Source organism: Furipterus horrens, unplaced genomic scaffold (assembly GCF_987537825.1).
Source record: "Furipterus horrens unplaced genomic scaffold, mFurHor1.1.pri manual_scaffold_6, whole genome shotgun sequence".
Lineage (NCBI taxonomy): Eukaryota > Metazoa > Chordata > Mammalia > Chiroptera > Furipteridae > Furipterus > Furipterus horrens.
Genome location: NW_028327176.1, coordinates 161,804,055 through 161,829,278, shown reverse-complemented (window position 1 = coordinate 161,829,278; position 25,224 = coordinate 161,804,055). Strand labels below are relative to the sequence as shown.

The 25,224-nt window shown below is 36.9% G+C and overlaps 1 protein-coding gene across 1 annotated transcript in view; it reads right to left on the bottom strand.

The window, feature by feature from the left end:
• Positions 1-10,961: 10,961 nt before the first annotated feature.
• Positions 10,962-25,224, bottom strand: part of NKAIN2 (sodium/potassium transporting ATPase interacting 2) — a 946,372-nt gene continuing 932,109 nt past the window's right edge. Inside the window, exons 6-7 of the mRNA XM_090280635.1 lie at positions 15,401-15,482; positions 10,962-11,087 (exon numbers count right to left, since the gene is read on the bottom strand). Coding sequence (XP_090136761.1) covers positions 11,078-11,087; positions 15,401-15,482 — 92 coding nt within the window. The 3' untranslated portion in view covers positions 10,962-11,077. The remainder of the gene's footprint in view (positions 11,088-15,400; positions 15,483-25,224) is intronic.

Genomic DNA, 25,224 nt, shown 5'->3' with positions numbered 1-25,224 from the left:
GACTTGCAGTTTCCAAAGTGTACACTGGGTGGATTTAGGAGAGAGGAAGGGGAGTGGGATTTGAGATTGAATTGAGTCATCAATCTCAAAATCAGCAGGACATCAGATATTCAGCATCTGAACTCAGGGTTGGCTGTGGGAGGGTGGACTTGGAGCAAAGGTGCATCAGAAGAATCTCAGTAACCACCATTAGAGGCCATGTGTCTGAAATAATTCAAATGAAAATAAAACAGCACCTTGTGGTGAAAACACACCTTACTCATGATTCAGACATAATTGTAGATCTACTAGCTCCCACCTAGGGCTAATTACAGTGCAGTAGTCTGGCCGTGTCCAGTTTCATTTGCCTTGGTTTTAGTTACCCATGGTCAACAGCAGTCCATTGTGTCCAAAAACACTAAATGGAAATTTCAGAAATGAAAATTCATAAGTTTCTTCATTCTTCTGAGTAATGTGATCAAAACTCATGCTGTCCTGCCCAAGATGTGAATCATCCCTTTGTCCAGCCCATTAGTCACTTAGTAGCAGCCTGGATTATGGGATAGGCTGTCATGGTGTCCCCTGAGGGTCTTGGAACATATCTGTCCCTCTCCCTGCATAAGGGGGGACTGTTGTAGCCCTAAATCAAAGTTGCTGCTTTTACTACCTGAAGAAAAACATGCAATTTAGCTTCTCAGAGTTTCATTTTTCTTATGTGTCTAACATTCGTATTTTTCCTGTTACTTAAAATAGGGAACATTTCACTTTTAATTTTAAGCCTTCTTGTCCTAAGTTCTCTAGGACAGTTAGATCACATACACTTGAACTATACACTTAGAACCAGGACAGTGGTTTCTGATTGTTCAACAATCTTGAAAGTAAGGAAGTACAATACAAAAAGGTAGTACAATTTTTCATAATTGCAAATTATTTTGGTGTCTCATTCTCTCTCTTTTTAATAGACTTAGTAAGTAAGATGGGATAGAAGAAAATGAGAGGAAAATCAGTTATACATTTTCTTCAGTTGACCGCTTTGTTCTTAACTATACCAGATTCTAAACAATTTGTAAGTTCTTCACAGTACAAGTGCCTGTCATCATCAGAGATATTTCGTTTTTCCTCACTGAAACCATTTAGTCATTCTAATTTGCTTCGTGAAATCTTAGTGCTATGCATGAAAAATAAATCATTGAAATTTAGACTATTCTTTTTAGCCATAAGTGGTTCCAATCAGCACATATGTCTGTCATACTCAGTGCACATTTAACATGCATTATTAATCCTTTATGTTCATTGAAGCAGATAGCTTAGTCTTAAAACTCCTTTTTATCAGAATTTATAGTACATAGTAGATCCTCTATATATATGACTTGATTTATACAGCAGTGAAAGAGAGGTTAGGTTCAAGTTCATTAATAATCCCAGTTGGAAAATTTGAGATCTGTTCAACTACACTTGGGTAAGCTAATGAACATTTAGAAGCGAAATGTCTGGTGCATGATGTGAGAATATTCTAGCAAAAAATTATTTCTGAAAAGTGGGTAGTTATTTATGCAATGGGAAATTTAAAAAGAATAGCGATATAGTTCAAAGCTTGTCTTTATAAAAATTGCACTTAAGCATTTTCTAAGGTCTGAGAAAAAAAATGCTATAAATTCTTTTTGAAACCAAACATGGTGATTAACTACAATCTTTATTGCAGTTGGAGTGCGTATACCATATCCGGAGACCCTCCTTTGTCACTTTTCTTCTTATGATGAGAACAGAGCTGCTGTTCTCTCCTTTACTGACCACAGCTGACCATATACTGCCTGTCAGGGACTGCGTCCCTCTTTGGCAGGTCCTGTTCTAGAAAGGACCCATGTAGGGGTCCTTTTTATGGATGTAAGTGTTTCTTGTTACAAATGTTTTGAAATGCTGTATCTAAGTCTGGGGTTATTTTGAAACACTAAGAAACAAGTGAAAACCAAGTTTTTAGTCACCATTTTTGGAGTGATGAGCAGCAATCCTGTCTTCACTGAAGACAAAGCAGTCGTCAACAGGCCTAAGTGGCTGGTGAGTGCACTTAGGACACATACAGGAGTTCTCAGTGTGAGTTGTGTTTGGCCCTTTAGCCAGAGATATAGGTGGTAGGTTGGCCTCAGTAGGATAAATCTTCCTTGTCTTAATAAGATCTGAATGATCCATAAACAAATGTACATTTTCGATATTTTGAAAAAGAAAACCCTCAAAATTCCCATCTAAAACGTCTTTAAAAGGCCTCAGTTCTTCCCAGAGCTGGTGATAATTAAAGAATGTAGAATAGATTTCACTGAAGACTGTGAGTGCTGCTATGGAAAGATCTCCACGGTATTCTGTTGAGTAAAACAAACCAAGGTGCACCCACAAAATGTATAACTATGGTTGCCTTTAAAATAGGAGTCCGGTGTCAAAAGAGGGGTGGGAGAGAGAACTTGTTGATTTTGAACTATGTGCATGTATTACCTATTCTGAAATAAATAAAAATAATAAAATGTAAAGAGCCCTTGTGACTAAAAGAACATGCACACACAAAACCATTGACTCCATGTAAGGTTTGCCGATCGAGGAGTAGCTGATAAATTACGGTGCTCCATATAACGGAAATAATGGGATATACTCTACATCTCATAAGGAGAGTGGTAGAGAGGCATAGGGAAATTAGAGGAGAAAAATGAAGTGCAGTATGTGCAAAGGTTCATTTCTGGACATTGTTTAAAGCTCACACAAGGAACATTATGTACATATGCTATGCTATATGCCAGTATTCTTTTCTGGAAGGACACTCATAAAATGGGAGGGAAAATAGGGTGAATCTACAGGTGGATGACTTTTGCTTGTCATTTAATAAAATTTTTAATATTTATATATGAATGTGTGTAGATATTGTTTAGTTAATGAATAACTAAAAGTCAATTTATATTATACTTTCATGAGAAATGTTCAATATTATATTTCATATTTTCTTAAGTTGATGTGAATCCAAAGGGATGTTATATATTATAGAAAACTCCTGTGAAAGTTTCACAAGTAGATACATAGCAGCTAATCTATTCTAGAGACTTTTTCCATGCTTAGTCTTTAGAAATGATTTACTAAAAATGAGCTTGATTTTACAAGTTATTTGCAGCAATACAATGCAGTGGAAAGAGCAGTGGCCTGAGAGTGTCACTGTGGCTCTTCCCCTTTTTGGGCACCTTCAGCCTAAGACACAACAATTTCCTGTGTTAAAAGAAGGTGACTAGCTCATCTTTAAGACTGTCCTACTTTAGAATTCCTGGATTCTCATATTGCTAGAAAATAGAAGCTTTGATGTTAATTTAAGTAGCTCTCTGAACTTTAAAGATTTAAAAATATCCTACATGATATTATACATCAGTAATTAGGAATGCTGACTCTCAGGAGGACCATCTGAAATTAGGGGTAGTAAGTACCTAAGTAGAGACTTAGGTGATTGAGGTCTATAGAAATGGCCTTCCAAACTTGTCCATATCATAATTTTGAAAACTTATACATATATCTTATTTTACATAACAAAGGGGTTTTTGTAGTCCCTTTTGTAGATGTAATTAATTTAAGAATTTTGAAATGGGAATGTTGTTAGGTTATCCTATGTAATCACAACGGTCATTTGGAAGAGGGAGGCAAGAGGGTCTGTGTCACAGATGGAGATGTGAGGATGAGACCGGTCATAGAGTCAGACAGAGATTTGGAGATGCTATACTTCTGACTTTGAAGATGAACAAAAGGGTCTCTAGCCAAGGAATGCAGGCAGCCTCTAGAATCCAGAAAAGGCAAAAAAATGGATTCTTCTTTGGAGCCTCCAGAAAGAACAAAATCCGGCTGAAACCTTAATTTTAGCCTAGTGAAACCCATTTTGAACTCCTGATTTCCATACGATTATTTTAATACATTTTTGTTATTTTCAGTCACCACATTGTGGTAATTTGTTATAGCAGCAATAGGAAACTGATACACTGATTTTATTCCAGTAACAAAATGGGGGTAAGTTTGAAGTTGGGGTAGAGAGAGGAGAATTTTTACCTTTGGCTTGTGTAGAAAGCAGGGCTAGCTTTACCGGCATGTAACCTGTGCCATCACATAACGGTTGCCATGCTCAGAGGAGTCTGGTGTTTGGTTTAATGCTCTAGTATTGTCTTCATGAAATTCTTAATATGTCATTTTAGCATGCGGTGAGCAGAGGAGATGCCTCGGAGGGACAGCCTTGGGAGTGTTTGTGATCCAGCATCAGTACCCGAGGACAGTGGCTCAGCCCCTGGGGCACAGGATGCAGTTTGCAGAGCAATTGGCCTGGCTGGCCTCAGGGCAGTCGGAGGAGCCACTGGGCTGGCAGAGAGACTGGGATGAGATTGGCAGTGGTGACAGTGGTGATAACAGCAGCAGGATGAAGTGGCAGCTATACCTTGGGGGAAAGCAGGGGCCCTGGGCAGCCCTGGGAGCGGTGGGAGACCAGCCTGTCCCTGCAGCTTCTGCCTGCACATTAACCGTGGCTTAGCACCGGGGCAGAAATCACTGCTGCTCAGGCAGCAAACTTTGTCAGGAAATTGTTACCAGATGAAAGCATACACATGGACATTGCAATACAGCATATCAAAGTTATTAGAATTAATAGAGTTATTACAATTATTCAGAGTTTAGAGTCTCTGGTTTTGAAAACAAATATCCACAGGCTTATACATAGAAGTAAAACTTAAAGATTGTAGCATTAGTAGTAAACCGAAAAGAACTCTATTTTCACATGATGCTTCAGATGAACAAGTTATTAATAAGGTAGTTCTTAAAATTATTTTTCTTGTAATTGAAGAAACAGCAATAAAATACACAAGTAAGTATTTTTAATTATACAGAAATCATGGAGCCATTTTGGCTTCTTGAACAACCTCTACAAGTTACAGGAAATGGCAGGGAAAATACTAAAATGCTACTATATAACTTTTATTTAAAATTAAATTCAGATTTTTATCAAACTTTTATAGAGATTTAAATCTTTTTAGAAAAATTAGTGTGTGAACCATTAATTAAAGTGGCAAAAATGTATTTATACTTCAAAAAAATTATTAGAAATTTATCCTAATTTTGTTATCATTTATAAAATAAAATATTCTTTATAGCTCTGATAATAGTTATATCAGCAGGAAGATTCCTTTCAAAGTTAAAAATTATAAAAAAATCAGTTTTGATGCATTTGCCAAGAGTGACTGATATCACATTCATTTATAATGATTGAAGATAAAATAATTTTAAAGAAAAAACCTTTATATTTTAGCACTGTTAAAACAAGGGTACTCTTTGAACAAGGGTCCCTACATTGTCACTTTGCATGGGGCCCCACAAGCTATGGAGTCAAGCCTGATAGCTAGATTTACCCTTGAGGTCAACCTGACATCTTCCTGAATCTGTACTCTTAACAACTTGAACTGACAGATGACCGTGCATTAGAAATGAAAATATTTCTTCTTTGAGAATATTTACCTTTCATCACTCAAAACAACACAATCACTGAGTATGTTTTGCTTTTCCATGGATCCAAACATAGGCCCTGGCCTCTCAGTCCTCTCTCTTCCCCACCTACCTGCTACTGGAGAAGGGAAGGCTCCTCCTGTAGTGTGTGAAGCACAAAGTTGTTACATCTTTACCAATGGAAGATTTTTCATAGTCTTCACTCAGTTTGATACTTTCCCAGTGACTCATCATTTGTAACTCAGTCTCCATTTGCCTGACTTCACCCCGAGAGTCTTGCTCAGCCTGAGATAACAACGGCAAGAGGCACAGGTGTTCAGGTGGCCTCCAGTTGGAGGCCTGGAAGATTTATGTCGAGACAGCTGTGTGCAAAACCTCTCTGCACATGGAGATCAACATATCCCCAAAGGGTATAACGAGTAAAACCAGAAGAATAATGAAGAAAAATGACAAGCGCACAGGAGAGGAATAAACAGGGTATGCCTCTGGTAAATAACTCCCTGAAGGACTCTTAGAAAAGACTTACTGATTAATTGAATCAATCCATCATCCTTGGGGTGACAGCATCCATTTGCAATCTTTTGGGGAGTTGTTTTATTCCATTGCTGTTATAGCTTAAATTCATCTGAGGGTAGAACAAGAGGTTAAAAAAATATACTTGTTTTATGACTAAGGTGCCACAGTTCCGTGCTCTCATTTGAGAGAAGGCTTACATTAATTTTAGTAACGGTTTAGATTGTGTCAGAGCATCCACATGTGGCTCTTCTCTGAATTTATCTTACAGAAATCAACTTTCATTACCCATCAAGATTTTAAGCTCATTTGTTTCTAAACTCCATAATGTTTAAGGCTTAAAAAAGAAACCAACCTTCTTTAAAATTCTAAAGAGTATAAAAAGATACACTTCTATCCCCTTTAGGAGGAACTCACCTTTGTTTTCTTTGTTGTCACCGGGACTCATATCTCACGACACTTGTGCAGGTTTCAGTGGTAAATGAGACCCTTGAATGTATTATCTAATTCAAATTTTTGTTGCGTTAAAAGGCACAGAGTACATAAATGTCTTAGAAAGATTTTGCTCTCAAAAGTGATTGTTTCAAGATACTGTATGTTTAAAATTGGAGAGAACACATCAACACAGGATTTTGTTTTTCCTTTCCTGAGAGCAGGTGGAAGGTAGATGTAGTACAATGAAAAGAGAATTGAACATGAATCCTAAGCAAAGATTCGCATGGGATGAGAATAACTGAGGGTTATTTTTTTTATGATGTAAGGATCTTGATATCAAAACTTCCCGAGTACAAGTGTTGAGTGCCAAAAACTCACCTAGACAGATAAAATGTCTGAAGGAAGATTATCTTGAGAATCACAGGAAGTATTCAAGATGGTAAAGTTTAAGTAAGCTTAATGTCTCTAATATTAGCTATTCATAAATGTGATATAAAAGGAATACTAGGAAAATTTCTGACCATTAAAGTGAATATAAAAGTTGCCTAATATATATATATATGCATATATATATATGCATATATATATATATATACATACATATATATATGTACACATACGAGTAAATTTACATATAGGCATACATTATTGTTTTTTAAAAAACTACAACATAATAAAATAATGTTGAGACTATGCTGAACCTAGTACACAATAATTCAGAAGCATTTTATGGTCTTATACTATCTAAGAGTCTTCTTTATCAGGGTTCATTCTGATTTACAGAGTCCAGGGTCAGTTGGCAGTGTCTGGGATTTGTTTTATTCTATTCTGAACAGAGTACACATATTTTAGGATTTGTTGTAGAATAGAGAGTCACTTGCATTTTCAAGATAAATGGTAACCTTGAGTAATTTCATAACATCTATGGGCCTTAGTTTATTGTCTCTATGATAAATGGGTTGGCTCTCAAAAGTGTGTTCTACAATGTGCCATACTTTAAATAAATTTGCATTTCTGAGGTTCACTCATTATAGTACAGTGGGATGTTATGTTTTTGCTTCTCTGTATCAGGGATCATGTATTTTAATAGTTACCAAATGAAGATCTTGGTAGTAGTATTTACTGAATGCATATATATATATCCTAAAAAAAAGATTCCTTCTTCTGGAGTTCTCAGTTAAAGAGTGTGTGCATTCAGTAAATACTACTACCAAGATCTTCATTTGGTAACTATTAAAATATATATATATATATATATATATACATATATATATATATATTTGCTCTATTAACTTTTGTCTCTTTATATCCAACTGAGGTGTCATGTGCATTTGACCTCACAGTGTGCAGCAACAACCTGAGAGTCATCTACATGTACTTCCATGAACCCACATCAGCATGCTTTTCACAACAGGCAGCAAAAGTGAAAACAGGCTTGGTCTTTACAAGGCTCTCACCATGTGGCCGAAAAGTTAGGTACTGCATACAAGTTGATCTTCAGCTTCTTGGAGTGCTGCCTCAAAGCTTTCCTTGTTTTCAATCATTTTTGGTACCTTGGTGTCTGAGGGTTGGTGAGTGTCTGTGTGCCATGAGCAAAAGGACACACCCTCACTAGGAGCCCAAATCGGCTGCTGCTGTCTCTTCAGCTTGTATAGTGAACCTCAGCTGAAATTACTGTTAGGCAATCACAATGCCAGGGGTTAACCTTTTCTTTGCCTTCCACCACCCAGCCCACCCTCCCACTCCCACAATATGCTTCGCTAGAGTAGCCATCAAAGACTATGTCATCAAATGGGCAATAAATGAGCATTTTAAGTTATTTCAAATTATTTGTGTACAAAAGAGTGCTCAAAGAAAAAAACCCTACCTGTGTTAACCAGAGGTTTTTAATATAGTGCCCTAACACCTCTGTCAGATAATAGCCTGATGCTAACTCTAAATTCCAGAGAGAAGTGGGGGAAAAAGCTCTCCAAATGACCGTGAGTCTATTTCAGGCAGTCTTGGGAAAAAAAAATTTAGTGACAGGAGATAATGTAAGTACATGTTACCTATATTACTGAGCTAAAATGGTGTCGTGACCCAGCATTTTCTTTTACTTTTGACACATCCCGGCATGGCTTGCGGCAGACATCAGCATTGCCTTTATGTGAATTTCATAGGCTTTTCCTGTCAATGACCTAGTCACATGGACTGTGAGAAGGAGCAGGGGCTTGCAGGGATGGCTCGGAAACTTAGTTGTTTTTCCATTTATTTTTAAAATGCAAATTACACTAGTAAGTCAAAAAAATCACTCTGTTAAAAATACATTCAGAATTAACAAATGCAAAAAAGGAAAAGAAAAAGACACATCAGGATTGTACCTCTTGCCTTCTGAATATTAGGTTTATAACAAAAGCTCAGCCTAGAAAAATAGCATTCTTCACTGGAGTTTGAGGAGGATACAGCTGTACAACTTAGATATTTTTCCAGATAGAATCACACTACTGTGCTCACTGCTCCCAAAAACAACCTGTCCACTGATTACTTTTTAGTAGTCAACAACTGTTTTTCAAAATTTTGGCGGTGATGATAGTAGTGATTAGGTGATATGTTAGCTGCAACTTAAAGCGGGACTATGAGGGCATATGCTCTGTGTATCTCAATTCCAATCCATTTGTATGTCCTAGAAGGTGGAATTTGATCACAGTATGAATGTACAGTGAAACCTCATTTTAATAGTCACATTAATAGTTACATTAGAGTAGGTTCTGGCATGTATAGTATTTCTATTTTAAGAATCAAAGAACAATACATTGGTAAATATTTTTCTCATATATTAAACATGCATGTCACTATAAAATCATTAGATGAGGTTTCACTGACATGTCTGTAATTGTGTGTTTTATACATGTATATATGGACAAACATACACAAGCCACGAAGAAACTTTAAGCACAAGTGTTGGAACTATTCTTTGTAGCTCATGTTCCAATAGTAACCTTTGTTTCTTTATCATTTTCAAATGTATATGCTTGTATATCATAGATATTCACACAACCCAGTAATAGGACTGGTTTATGTAGTTCTGGATGGGATAAGGTCCAAAGTAGGTTAACCCATAACTGAACCTTCATGGAAACCAGGAGAAAAAGTTGCTTCATAGCAACTTTTGAGTCTGAATTTCACTGCATTTAAAGATGGTATATTCGTTTAAAAGATTGATTTTAATGTCTCAGGTGGATCCAAGAAAAAAAAACATGTCTCATCTGAGTTCCTGACAAGCCTGCACTAATTATGTTTTCCACTAATGAAAACCAAATAATGCTTGAATATATAGAACAAAATTTCCTAGAAATTCAGAATATTCCATAAACACATTGACCTACTATTAAGTTTCCAAAGGCATCTTGTTGCCAACTACGTTAACAGCACAGTTTTTCTGCCACAATAATACAGGAGGATTAAAATACACTCTAACACACAACAGATCCCCCAGTCACCACAAAGATCTCAAATATTTCACCAAGATAACTACTGGTCCCCCCGCCCACCCAAAAAATAATCTCATACGCTGAAGTTAGGAAAAAAAGTTCACCTACATAGGGTCTTCCATTTGAATTAGATATAAAAGAGTAAACATAGCTAATACATATTCAGTTGGCCTCTGTTGATAGAAATCCACAGCTGTTTCTGTGTTAGTAAAAGACATTTGTAGTTACTTATAAAAGCACCTAGAGTGCGATAAATAAAATCAGTGTTATGCCATTCTGCTTTCTGCTTCCAGTAGATTGACATTAGTAGATTATTAAGTTTTACTTTGTCCCACCCAACCCCATCAGAAGACCATATTTAAGAACTATAAAGATGACAATTATTGTTGTTATTAGTGTTACTTGTCTCTTTTTGGCCACCATGGAGGCTCAATGGTAAAGCACTTCACTGACAGCTGGCAGTTTTCCTACACAGACACATTGGAGCTGCTGGGCTATTCAGCATTGTTTCTTGACATAAAACACACAAACTCGAACTCATTCAGAATGAACAGCAGTGTGTTAGCCTAAAGGAAGTGACTTGGGGACGTCTGCACTGAGATTCTTGGGCGCACAACTTAGGTGGGTTAAGGCAAGTATGTACGGTACAGCCTTTAGGGCAAACAACCTGCCATCTCAGCCTTGGGTTACAAGGTCACCCTGGCACATTTTGTTTGTTTGTTTCTGCAATTTTGTTGCCTACATAGCCATGGTGCTATCGAGACCTGTGGAGCGCAGAAGACAGGACTCTGAAGCTACCATGCCCTGGATGAGTTCCCAGCTTGCAGAGGCCCCCCCGGCTGAGTAGCAGAGGAGTTAGTGACGGCCAGCAGATGGCACCAACACGTCTCCTTTCGAACTTTCCAAAGGCCAGGGCGAAAGAAGCCTGCTTTCCGGAAATCCAAGATGGCCATGTCCTGCACATTGGTCCATTTCAGTTAGAAGGAGGAGGCCAAGTGGAACTGGCGTGTGCCTCAGTGACTGTTTGTGTGTGTGTGTTCCAGTGTATGCGAGGCTTTGTGTTTTGTTAACAGGTATATGTATTTAAACTCATTGCTTCTTGCTGTTCATAAAATGCAGGAGGCCACTGCGAAACAAGTTTTTTGTAAGGTCCAGGAGTTGACATGATGAAGCCATCTGTATTATTTCGACCTGAGAGAGAGAGAGAGAGAGAGAGAGAGAGAGAGAGAGAGAGAGAGAGAGAGAGAGAGGGAGAGAGAGAGGGAGAGATTGTTTTTAATTAAGGGGGAAAGTGCAGCACCTTTTGTCACCCCTCCAAGCACAAGAGCAAGCCAAAAAAAAAAAAAAAAGTCCAAGCCCAATTATGCTATATACATAGACAGTTTTCCTCTCCTTTTTTCTTCGTGCAGCCTCTTAGATAGAGGTTACTTATGGTAATTTACTAGATAGAGAGGCTACTTATGTAATTTAAAATCCATTTCTGGGGACAAATAAAATGAATATGTATTGCTATACAATTAGGCTGCCAGAAAGACTGCAATGTTTTCAAATGTTGTCTAATAGACCGTGGGACTTGCTCACAGCTGATACTGCAGGGACCCGAGCGGATCTCTGCTCTTTATGGCACATGGGTCACTGGTAGTCAAGCCGCTACTCTGTTAGAAAATTAACCTGTGCACATGGTAATGTTTCTGTGCAGCAACTTCATAGCTAGTGTTGGCATCAAAGAGGCTTCCTAAATTATAAGAAAAAGAAAACTTTCCTTTTTAGATGGATTATAGATAATCTGAAGAATTACAGGTCAAGAATGTAACAGAAGAAATAAAAAGGGGCCTGTCTATTCATTGACGACCGAGGAGGGGGAGGCCCACGGCTGTGCATGGAAGTCAGGCAGGCAGTGTTTTTAAAGCTCTGCCCCAGCTCCCCACCACAGAAGATTTGCTGGGGACAATGGAAGCCCCACAGCTAAAAGTGCACATTGCTTTTAAGCATTTGCTCTCCTTCTAAGGGCCAGCTTTTATTTTCAGTTGCTATATAATATTGTTAGGGTGCTTGAACTGGCCCATGATGTTAAATTACTCTTACTTTACGAGACTTATTTATGGCGGGTTGACAGGAGAAGGTACTCCCTGAAGGACGAAGATATAGAAGCCGCTCGGGTCTCTGCACTCAGCAGGGGATAAGGTTTATGTGTGAATCAGTTTTTTGTTTCTTTTTTCTTTCTTTTTTAAAAAATTTATTTATTTATTTTTTTATAGGATTTCAGTAGACAGTGGCTCTCCAGTGATTGATTTTGAGGTCTACAAAGATGAAAAAGCCCTCCTTCATCAACACTGTATAATGTGGAATCAAAAGGGAATAAAGGAGACACAGAAAAGGGGGGAGGGTGCAGGCATGAATGGAAGTATGACAGCTAAGTTAGTGTGAAGAGGTAGAAATAAGTACATTAAGAATCAGGGAATGGAATGCCTGAGCAAACTCGCAGTCCATCTATGAATTTGGAAAGAACAACTAAGGGGGCTGGAAAACTGGTTGGTAATTGGAACTGCACAACTGATAAGCTGTGTGATCTTGTTTTCCTTCCACTTGACTCGGTTTCCTCACCTGTAAAATAAAATCTTCATGTTCTAATATTTGAGGCCACTAAAGGATGTTTATGGAAGGGATGGTAGACATATTTTGACTGGTGTGTTGTTATATATTCTAACTATTGCTAACTTCCTAAATTTGATTTCATTAAACATTTAACTTCTTTTGCCAGCAGTGAAACATGAAAGCTCATATAATTTTACTATTCCTTGGACGTAAGAAAGAAAACAATATTTTTATTATTTTTGGTTTAGCATTTAAAGTATTCTACTTAATAAAATCACAGGAACTTTTGTCCTCAAGGAATTTAATGCTGGATAAAAAATTTGCGGAGTCCTCTGTTTAAAGATAATAACATTATAAATACTTGATTTGAAATATATAATTGGTTATGTATAATTAGTGTTCTTAATGCATTAGTATAGCAGATCCTTACATGAGTGATTATTTCTAATTTATTGTAGCTTGATCATTTTTATTGATAATTCCTATTGACCACACAATAAAATGCTGTGTGCTAAAAATGTTATATGCTATTGTCAGAAGCAAGCAATAGCAAGCCTTGTAGATGTCCTGGTTTACTCTTGAGCACAAATGTATTGTTACATATTACTGGGACTGGTATTATATGAGATACATTGTTTACAGAAGAAATCTTTTGGGAATGAAATGCAGTATATATTAATTTGTGGCTTGATAAAATCTTTTCATGAGTAATATTAGTTAACATTATCATTGTTCTCTCTACTAATAAATTTTGTGTATTAAGTAATTACTGTGTGACATGTCCTATGTTTTATCTGCTTTACATGAATTATTTTATATAAATTCAGAATAGTCATGAGATGTAGTTATCATCTTTATTTTTCAGGTGAGGAAACTTAGGCTTGGTGAAAATAAATAAAGTGGTTCAAATAAAGTTATATGTCAAGGTCACAAGGAATTTTATTTCAGGTCATCTATCTTCAATAGGTCATCCTAACCACTATTCCTTATTATTTTGTCTTTATTTTTTAATAAAATACTTTACATAAGGCTATGATACAATATTGAGGAGAATGTCAAAGTATTTAGAAAATTTATCATTTCATTTTGTGCGTGTGTGTGCATGTGTGTGTGTGTGTGTTAGCTGTCAAGTATTTCCGGAAGGATAGGGAAGGTATGGTATAAATAAAGAACAACTGTAGTAGGGGGCAAAGAAAAATAGAATTAAAGAGGAAAAACAATTAAGATATGTTTCACAAAAGAACTGTATTTTAAGATATAATTTAAAAGTTAGTGGGGTCTCAAAGAGTGGAATTTGGGGGAAAAATGTGTAAAGAGGACAGCATGGACATCATGAACAATTGGAAAAGTACATGTTATAGATGCAGAAGGCAAAGGTTCTAGTCTGACTGCAAAAAAGCAGTTAAGGGGAGCTGTCAGACTGTTCATGCTCTCAAAAGATTATAAACTTCTGGTGGACAGAGTCAATTCTTACTTATCATTACATTTTCCTAGTCTGTTCCAACATCACCTGCATATGGTCGGGACTTAAAGGTTATGAAGGGTTGAGGAGAAGAGATAATGTTTCAAAAACAAAAAACCTTAGGGTCAGATCAGAGTAGACTTCCAGATTATGGTAAGGAGCTTGGACTTCGTTCAGTAAGTAACAGGGAGTCATTGATAGTTTGGGTGCTGGGAGTAAAGTGATCAGAGTGGTACTTCAGGAAGGTTAATTTGGAGGCCACATGAAAGATGGGATAGGGGTTCTAAAATAAAAAAGAGAATGGAAAACTTAAGGTCATGAATGCCAGAATTAGGGCAGTGGTTATGGGGAGGTAAGAGAGGGGATATGTGGTGTTCCGGTTACAGGACAAATGCTTTGAATAACACGTAGTAATTGCCTGATATCTGAACTGATAAAGACTCGCTAGGAGTGGTGTTACTAAATGTTTCCAGGGAACTACAAGGGACACAAAGAAAAACGGAGGCACGATGCATTCCCTTTTTAAAGACAACCTTAAAATGTATGTATAAAGATTAATCTCTCTGGAGAAATACTCCAAATACCCATTTATTATCCTACACACTAACAATATTAAAAGGTAAAATGATTCAAAGGTGGAGGACAACGACAACAAACACATATCTTCAAAGAGAGAAGCTCACATTTGGAAATGAATTGGAATCTTACTTTCTATTTTGATCTTCGCTTGCAATTCAGCATATCACTTGATGCTGATATATAGAATTTGTTATCAGTTGTTATCCAAGGGAATTTGCCTAAACACAGATATAAAAATCAGGCTCTGATTGTATATCTGCTCTCTTGAGTGCTAGAGTTAAGGGTCTGATAAGTTTTAGTGCTAATATTCCGCTTTCATTTTCACTTTTCACATCAGAAAAATGATAAAGTATTGCTCAGTTTTTGATTATTTCATACTTTATATAACTAGAGTGATAACCTATCATTTATCATCCAAATGAAAACACTGCTGAGAGTAATCGAGGGTGCTGGTAATGCTTATACCATAACAACCATGTAAACTGAGACTCTCCTGGGAAAACCAAAACATATGGTTTATACATAGTTACAGATAACTACCTACAATATTATATCATTTTAAATATATACAACTTTTGGGTAATTAAAAATATTAGTATATTATATAGTATTTTTTAGCCATGTAGTTGACACTTATGTAAGACTAAAGGTAACTTTAGATATAGCACTTCTAATAAGTTAGATTTTTAAATAATTATGAATAAAATGTTATTAGAATTTTTCCCAGTCAAAACAATATGAAAAGGAGAGAAAATACTAAAGCATATAACTGAAGGAAAGTTGCATGCCATCTCTTTTGTGCCACAAGAATGCTTACTTAACCATCTTTTAGTATCCCAGAAGAAGACCTCCCAAGCAAAGTACTTACATGTACATAGGCTGTAGTTGTAAATGAGATGTCTTCTGAGGCCCTTGATAGCCATAAGAATCAAAGCCACCTATGAAATCAACTGAAGAGGGACAATTGCCTTCATTAATTCACTTTTCAGAAGAGAGAAACATTCATGATCAAGGTCTCAAAATGATTCATCATATAAACCTTTTAATCATCTAGTAAACCAAAAGTGACTAATTGTGGAGGGAAAAAAAAGTAGTTGCCCCAAGGCAATGATTTTCCCCGCCCCCAACCTGTGAGATACAATTGTTACTTTACAGGAATCTATTCACTTGGAAGAAGAATTTAATTACTCCTCTCAAGCTATCAAGACTTAATTGTTGTAACAAAATCTACTCACATATTAAAGATGTTATATGTCTTTTCAGTTAGAGTATAGATCTTCTACAACACATTGCGCATGTAAAAAAAAAAAAATGATGGTTCCAGGGCATGCATCTATCAGCAATTGCAGCACTAGTGATATCACTACATAATGTGATTGTTAAGTACAAGGTGCTATGCTGTAGCTCATAAAAATTAATTAACATGGCTGTCCCTGCCATCATGTGGTTTATAATCTGAAACAGACAATCACAAATAAAGATGTGTAGCAATGTCTAACCAAACATTTAAATGAAACACATACCTGATATTTAAGGTACAATAAAATATAACAAGAGCTATTGGGGCATATTTTCCAAAATGCCAAAAACAATATCTCCTATTCCATATGTGCTTACAATGTAATCTTGACATACCTACCATCCAGTAGTTTGGGTCTATGTTCCTTCCTCTTGAACCTGGGTAGACCTTTGTGACCACTTTGAACAACAGAGTACACTACAAGGGACACTATATGACTTTCAAGGCTAGATCATAAGAATGTCATATACTTCCCTCTTGTTCTTTTGGAATGCTATCTTTTGGAACACAGTCACCATGCCCAAACTAATCCACATGGAGAGACCAGCGGAGAACCCATGTAGATGTGTTTCAGCTGATAGGATAGCAGAGGTCCCAGCTGAGGTCCCAGCCGAGAGGCAGCATCAACATCCAGATACGTGAGGAAAAAATGCCTCCAAATGATTCCAGCCCCGAGCTGCTGAGTCAGCCCAGTCCTGAAACCTTGCCAGCTGAGGTCCCTCATATTTCAAGTCAGAAAAGCCATCCTCCATGTGCCCTGTCTGAATGTTTAACCTGTGGAATCTATTAGCATAATAAATGATCGTTTTACACACTGCGTTTTAGCAGCAATAGTAACTGGAACAGTACATACTAAGAATACTGTGACAAAGTTATGTTTTCTCTCTTTTCCATTCCATGGATGTAGAAGTTGTGTAGTGGCAACAAAAGGTGAAAACAACAAAAAGGATGACAAAATAGATGACAAGAAGGAGGAAGAAAGGGAAAAACAGGCTAAAGTACAATGCCCTTGGCTATGTTTACTTTTTCTAGTATCTTGGTTTTAACTAATTTTGGTTCTCTTTATATCTTAAGTGTTATAGGTAGAGATCGGAGGCAAGTGTGATGTAACATAAAGTCTATGTTGTCTATTTCTCTGTTTAGTGGGGAAATGCTTTTGCAAAAATAGATTTTATATTTTAGAGCAGTTTTAGATTTCCAGCAAAACTGAGCAGAAAATACAGAGTTCTTATATACCTCCTGTCCCACACACATGCTATGAACATCCCCACCAGAGTGGTGCATTTGGTACAATTGACAAATCTACATTGACCCATCATTTTCACCCAGAGTCTAGAGTTTACATTAGGGTTCACTCTCAGTGTTTTATAGCCTATAGGTTTTGGCAAATATGTAATGATATGCTTCATATAGAATAGTTACACTGCCCTAAAAATCCTCTGTGCTCTGCTTTTTTATCTCTGCCTCTTCCCTAATCTCTAGCAACCACTGATGTTTTACCTGTCTTTGTAGTTTTGGCTTTTGTAGAAGGCCATATACACATACAATGTGCATCCTTATCTGATTGACTTCTTTCACTTAGTAATACACATGTGAAGTGCCTTTATGTCTTTTTCTGGTTGAATATCTCATTTCTTTTTACTGTAAAAACTTTCTTTTTCAAGGTAGAATTTCTCTTCTAATCAAAATTGAAATAGTATAATGAAAAAAGCAGAGATCTGATGTAGAAGGACCAGGGTTCAAATACTACTTTGACCACTTGCCAGCTGGGTGACCTTAGACAAATCACCTAAACGCTCTTAAAATAGGAATTATAATTCTTGTTTCATACAATTAGCATGAGGATGAAATAAGATAAGGAATGTAAAGCCCAGGGCGAGACATACAGTGTGGAAAAAGAAAATTAAAAGCCCCTGAAAAAATTTAGGACTCAGTCTAAGCCTATGGAGTGTAGGAAAAAGAAAGACAAAATGTTTAATTTGGGAGTAGCTAAGAAACTCTACCAAGTATTTTATAGGAGGTGAAATAAAAGAGAATGAACCTCATTTGTTTTCTGAATTGCCCACACTTGTACATTAGCTAATATAAACAGTACCAGAAGGCTAAGTAATAATTGAATGGCGACTATATTTAAAGTTTGTATTTTGAGAAACTATTGTAGATAACTGGGGACTTGCTGCAGATAGCAACTAAATCCTCTTTTATTTGGGTTCACCTTGTGAACGCTGAGACTTCCTTGAGGAATGGTTTGCTGAGAGGTATTCACATTAAAGTTTCCTTTCTTTGAGTTCCCTTTCAGTAGGATGCTCCCCCACCCTTCCCCACCACCTCAGCCCCACCCCCACCCTTACCTTGGTGCTGGAGAATAGAGTGGATTAGAATAGTTTAAGATCAGGGCAGATGTAAATAGTAAGGTCTCCTCCACTAATATTGAGATCCAAGTTAAGCTCAAGTTTATGTGCTGTTATTGTTATTTATTTATTTATTTTGTTTCTAGATATTTCCTTAGCTTTTTCTCAGGGATTTCAGATGAATGGCAGAAAAAAAACAGATGATATTTATAAGCTAAAGATCATGGAGTGAACCAAGGGGTAACCTGAAGAAGCCAAGGTGAATCTGCAAGTTCAGTGGATATAATCAGAATTAAAAATGGGAAACAAAGCTTGAGACTGGAACAATGTCCCTTCCTAAGACATGAGCAAGGGCCAGAAGGGACATGAAGTATGTCTTCAGCATGTCTTGCAAGTGGAGCTTGAGTGTCTGTGGCTTGCTCTTATTAGCCATGATCTGTCTGGTGTGTGGATGGTAGAGTGAGCCAACAGCTACTCAACTGGGGAGAATAGCAAGCACTAAAGCTCTGATGGAAGTGTTGTGAATGGTCTGATTATTCAGATCAGTTGGGGCCATGGAAGAGGTTCTAATAGCAGATGATTCAGAACAAAAAAAAGAAAAGAGGATCTGAATGTAACCAGGATGGATTTTTACCATTTCACTCATGGGGTGGGGGTGGGGAGGGTTGTCAAATTTAAACCAGAGTTGAAGGGCATATTTTCTGTACTTCATTTTATATGCATGCCTGTGTTCACAGCCAATGAAGTGATGTAGGGTCATTTTCCACATGTATTCACTCTGAGTAATTGTTTGGTTGTCTTCCTAAATAACTGAGGGAGATGAATAGGAATAAATGGGATCCAACTCATCACTGCTGTTAATATTATGGAGGGCAGTGTAGGCAGACTCGGTATCTTGCACCTTTTGGAGCATGATGCTTCAGTCATGCCTGGAACTCTTTGGGGTATGCATGAGTGGAGAACAAAGGTAGAAGAAACTCTCATTTTTTTCTCAAAATAATTACTGGGACTAGCTGACATTTTAGACTACCCTTAATACCACTTCAGTCTGTTTTCAATTTCTTTTGTATAATAACATTTATTCAGGCTCTGAAGAGGCTACTGGAAACTGTACACCTTTCCTGGGCCATAGGAGTCATAAAACATCTGACAGGTCTTTCTCCAAGAAATTGTGATGGCATTGAGATGTTTGCCTGAGAGCATAACTCTGCATTATTTAGAAAAAAAGCATCTTTTATTAAGTAGGAATCTCCTTAATTTCTAAAAATAAAATGAACTCCCAACAACAGCAAAATACTTAGTAATTTCTAAAGCCATTTCAGGTGATATCATTATAATTTCAATATCACTGTGGAGTGGGTAAGAATAATTACTTTTATCTTACAGATAAATACAGATTTATTTGACTGCTTGGGGCCACACACTAGCTGGAAATGGGACTAGAAGCCAGGTATTCAGTTTCCTTACTAAGTATATTGAAAAAGTGATTTCTGTTTTTTACTCATACCATTCCAGAAAATTCCTAGAAGGTTAACAAAGATTTTGTATCACCTTTTGGATGAAATTTAAAATATCTAGGCTTTTCCTTTTTTATTCATTTAATAAAAGTTTTAGAGTTCTTTCTTTGAGTCCTCTATGGGTGTAGATATCTCATTTTGTTATTTATTCTCTGGCATTTTTCCTCTGTTCTTTCTAGAAAATTTACTCCTCATCTTTTCTCCAACTATAATATTCTCAGATTATTCTGATGTGAACAATAATCAAAGAAAAACCACCCGTGCTATGTTTGCCAGTGATTGTTACAAATGTGTTTTCATTTTCTGTCATGTATCTTTAAGAGGAGATACAGCAAACATCTTTCAAGGTTCAGTTCATTTCCTTTGTGTCTGATAACTTGTGCAGACATCATATAAACATTTAAGCAGTCCTTCCTTCCGGAAATTATCTATATTCTTAGCCCCATCTTGTGTAACTCTGATTACAGTGATGTTTATCAAAGTAAGGAGAGATGTTTTTCTTATAGCCACTTGACCAACTGTCAGTTATTACAGTGCTTATCAGAAAATGTGAAAGACAGAGGAATTATTGAAGGCCTGCCTGAATTAAAATTAGGAGAATAGGAAGAAAATATGACAATGAGTGCAAAAGAAATGGAGAAAGGGGTAGAAAACCTAGGACATGCCACATTTTTAAATATGAGAGAAGGAAAGAAAAAGGCAAGATTCAAAGCTGACTCTTAGAAATTAGTTGGCTAGAAGAATGTTGCTGCCTTTACCAGGATAAAAAAGGATGTGAAGAATAAGTTGGTGTTTGGCTTCATTTGGAAATGTAGTATTTAATAGATAAGTGGCATATATAATTTGCAAGGACCAGGAAACACTTGGGAAACAAATGTAACTGTAATTGGTGCAAGGTGAATTGGAGACTTGCTGGTATTTAAAAAAATATTAAAAAAATTACAGTTGACATTCAATATTATATTAGTTTCAGGTGTATAACATAGTGGTTAGACACTTGTAAAAGTTACGAAGTGATCCCCACCCCCATAAGTCATGAATTTTTTTCTACTTACTTGGCTTTATTTTGCTTCATTGCAACATATCTTCACCTGACATGTTGTAAATCTACTTGTTTATTTGTTGATTTCACCACTATAATGTAACTGCATGAAATGGACAGTTTACTACTGCTAACTACAGACCCAGAATCCAGAACACAGTATGGCTCATGCAAGACCCTGGATATTGTATTTACTGAATAAACTGTAAAGAAAGATAAGGCAATGAGACTATGAGAGATATTGACAAAATTTATAAGTGGAATTTACCTGAGTACTGTTACCCTTTATCTCATAAGGCCTTGAATAATAATAAAGAGAGGACCTTTTATTGAGGATCTAGAATATGAATTGTTGCAGGGTCCTATAAAATTAAAGAAGCTTTTTAGATACCAAAGGGGAGAAGCCACCACTGGAGTCTCTCTGGCCGAGAGGAGTGGAAAGGAAGAGGCAAGGACATCCTTTAGCATCAGAATAACAAGGGTGAGAGGTCATTCATTAATGAATGCTACCAAGTGATACAAATGTTGAGAATTGGTAGAAAAAAACACAGTTCCCTTTCTGACCAGTTTATAACAATCTAAACAGAGGTATACAATTGGATAGAAGGTGAGAAAATAAAATGTGTACTTGCTTAATCTTTGCCTCTTTGGAGGAATCTGCCTTGGGAATTACGAAGACAACTCAAAACTGTTACTATTTTCTTTGCAATTGTTACAGACTATTCTCTTTGCCTTAGTTTTCCTATCTGCAATATGGAGGCACAAGGAGGTCCAATTATTTTATATTAGTAAAGTGCCATATCAGTTTAATAACTATGATTTAGTAGCATTAATAAGAGTAGAATTTAGAAATTACCAAGAGAAAAATACTTTCTGAATTAATAATCTTTATAAAATATATACCCTGTTGTGAGATTTCCTTTTATTTAAGCCTTTTAATCATAAACACTGAGTTCAGCAAACCTAAAACTGCATTTTTAAATACACGTTGGCAGTGAGGTATTGTAATATAAAATTGCACCTTGGTTATTAATGACAAAGCCACTAGTCAATATTCTCTCTTTTGGATAGAGAGCTGGAAAAGACCATGAAGGGAAATTTTAAAAGGCAGTCCACAGAAAGCTAAACCAAAATATTTAGAAGAACACATTGAAAGACATTAAAGAATTTGTGTGGGCCTATGAAAATAGAGTGTGTATCTATTATCTCTGCAGGTAAGAATTTCAAAGGTCATACAAAAAAATTTAGAACATAACCAACCATAGTCTAAATTTAAAAACAAAACAAAACCCACCTTTCTTCCATGCAGACTTACTGTGTGAGCTTGAGGTGTTCGGTCTGGGCTAATATCCACGAGTAGCATCTGAGCTTTTCTTTTTCTTTTTCTCTGATTGGGAAAACACAACCCTTTGTGGGGGTGCTTTATCCTGTTGTTGCCTGAAAGGTCACTAAGGTGTTATGCTAGAGAGCGCTTCTGGTAGGTGAAGCATGCATTGAATGAAATGAGACTTATTAGCTACATCACTGCAGATGCTTCACTTCCTAACCCTGTTCAGCAAATATATTTTCTTGGGGTTTTAGGGTCCTATTTTCTATGTTTCTCTCTCAATTGTATCAAAATCAGGTCTTCATCAATATTTTAGATGTGTTAACACATTTACATATGCTAAAAAATGAAAGTGAAAAAGCAATCACTACAATAGCATCATAGTAAATGAAACATTTCTTTAATTAGAAATAGTTTAAAACTTCTGGATTAGGATGAAGCGATGATGTCAATGCTTGGCGAAAGGATTATTTTGGGAGAAAAAGCTTAACTATTCTCATGTTTGGCCAAGGCTGCAAGGAAACAAAAGGATAATTGCTGGTATAGAGTGTGGTTGAGGTTCTGGAGGGAAAATGAGGATTTTATGTTTCATAGCATTGATTTTATCAGATTTGGGTCCTAGGCTTAAGGCACTTGGAAGGGTTTGGAACCTCCTGTGGCGAGTCAACCAGGAGTGAAGGCACTGTCAGCCGCAGAGGAGTGACAGCATTGTTGCGCAGGAGCAAGCATCCAGCTGTGTTTGTCATTTTCTCCAGTAACGTGCAGAGACCCAGCATTAAAAGTGGAGAACTGAATCCAAGCCTTATCAGGCATGGGTGTGGAAAGGAAAGAAGGAAGCCAAGGGAGCTAAGGAGAGCGTCACTGTTATTACTGATCCTGGAGCTAGATGATGACTAGAAAGGTCCAAAGCATGAGAAAAACAAAGGTTCCAGTGCAAGGAAGCTTCTAAATAAAGATAAAGATTCCTCCAGGAGGGAGGCAGGGGAACAAGGTCGGAGAAAACATAGGCAGAGAATTTTGAAATTGGTGATTTTGAAGAACCCCTCATTCTCCACAATGAAGGTGATCCAAATTAGCGTCCCCGATGAAGGAAATCAAGGGAGTAGATGACATGAATGGTGATGAGGGTGGTAAAAGGTAAGAAGGTCAATATCTGTAAAGCTAGAGTCAGAAAATTATGTATCCAGATATCTTTAATACTTCCAATAAATATGGAGAAGTGTGCAGAATACAATGAAATAACTAAGCATCTTAAAGGTACCTGGGCTTGCTGTGTGCCATGTGGTTTGGGTGGATTAGATTCACCAGTGTTTTGTTCTTGCCTGTTAGAATTACTTTCGAGTATATATGACATGCCTTTCAGTTGAAATTGAGACCAGTTATTACAAGCTATAGGTGAGCTAGTTAGACATGCTTGGGTATGTCTTCTCAGCTGACATCCAGAATATATTTAGAATGCACAGCCTATTTAAATGCAGTGGTTTTAATTGGGTGTGGGCACATTAATGTGTGTATATCAGGGAAATAATAAAGGATGCATGCTATAATAATCCAACAGAGCAATACTTCTTGCCTTGAATTTTTTTTTTTTTTTTTTTTTTTTTGCTAACACAATCTTTGGATTATTTTGCAGCCTCCAGGAAGGAAAATCACAAAGTTCCTGAGCCTAAATTAATCATCTTTTTTGAACGACAGTTGCAGTTTCAGGAAAGAGAATGTCCAGCAGTTGCTTATTCTATCATTTTATTGATATTCAGTAAAGCTGAAACTAGATTTGCTATATAGAGCTCATTAAAAACATTTAAGATTACTCCTGTGTGAATTATGGTGTACATTTGGTCAATGTAGATCAAACACATAGTCTTTTTTAAAAAAGGCACAGTTATTTTTGCTAAATTCTGCATAGCCCTCTGATTTATCTTTTAGGTTTCAGTTGACATGTTACTTCCTCAGGGAGGAAATCTCATTTTCTTAACTGGACCAGGTGCCCCCGGGGTGCATCCCACGGCACTCCCTAGACCCCTCGTCCAATCTCTCATTCTGCCTCAGTGTAATTCCTCACGTGAACTGTGTGCTGGACTGTAAGCACCATGAAGGCAAAGACAGTATCTGTTTGGTTTCCTGCCTCATCCCCAGTGACTAACCTACAGCCTACCAGAGGGCAGTTCTCGAGAACTATGTGTTGATAGAATCTATTTTGACTATCACCTTGAAGTGATGTGGAAAATGTACATAGAATCAAGAAACTTAAATTCTGCTCCCAGTTCTGCCTCCAAATGATTTTTTGATTTGAAGAAAGTCAATTTGAGTTTTTCTTTCCTCAACCGTAAAAATTAGGGGATTAAAAGTAGGCGGCTGTTAATGTTCGCAGCTCTAGGATTCTGCACAATTCCGTATTGGTGGGACTGGTTTACATACCAACAGTATTAATAAAATATTTCAAAAGAGCAAATCTGCAAAAGGCATTTTGAATGGGAAAATTAGTACAGAAGAGTTAATTCCCTCTGGCTGTTACTACTATTATGCATTGATTTCCTTAGTCAAGTGTCCAGGGAGGTGGTCTGCTGAATAGGGTATATACATACACATGGCATTTGGAACCTGAGACATGACAATTCCCATTTGGAAAACATAGTGATGGCAAAGGTGGGTCCTGGGAGAGGGGAATAGGATTGACAGGTTTGGAACCAGCAGAAATACCGTCGCCCCCTTCGATTTATTTCGGTGATGTTAAGTGTATGGATGTGTGACTACGAGCCTCCTTTTGCCTTTCTGCTCTTGGGAATTCCTTTAACATCAACTTCATTAGTTACAAAGGCAGCAATCCATATCCAATTTTCTTTTTGTGTCAGGCTGTTCATGTATAAACCAGCCTTCTTTGTTGGAAACATTTGCAATTAATCCTATAAACCAACAAACCAAAAATGGAAATTTTGCACTGCCTGCCCCAGCCAACCCTGCTGACTCTGAGCCCTGACCACCATCTATTATTACACAGATATGAACTGAAATTCCCACTTTGAGCCTAACCTAATTTCAAGTGATAATAGGCACCGATTCCCAGAAGCACTCTATGCCTCTTGATAGTAACATCCTAATTTCCTTTCCTGGTAAATGTTTTAAATAAGATTTTAGCACCAAAGGAAATTAACCTT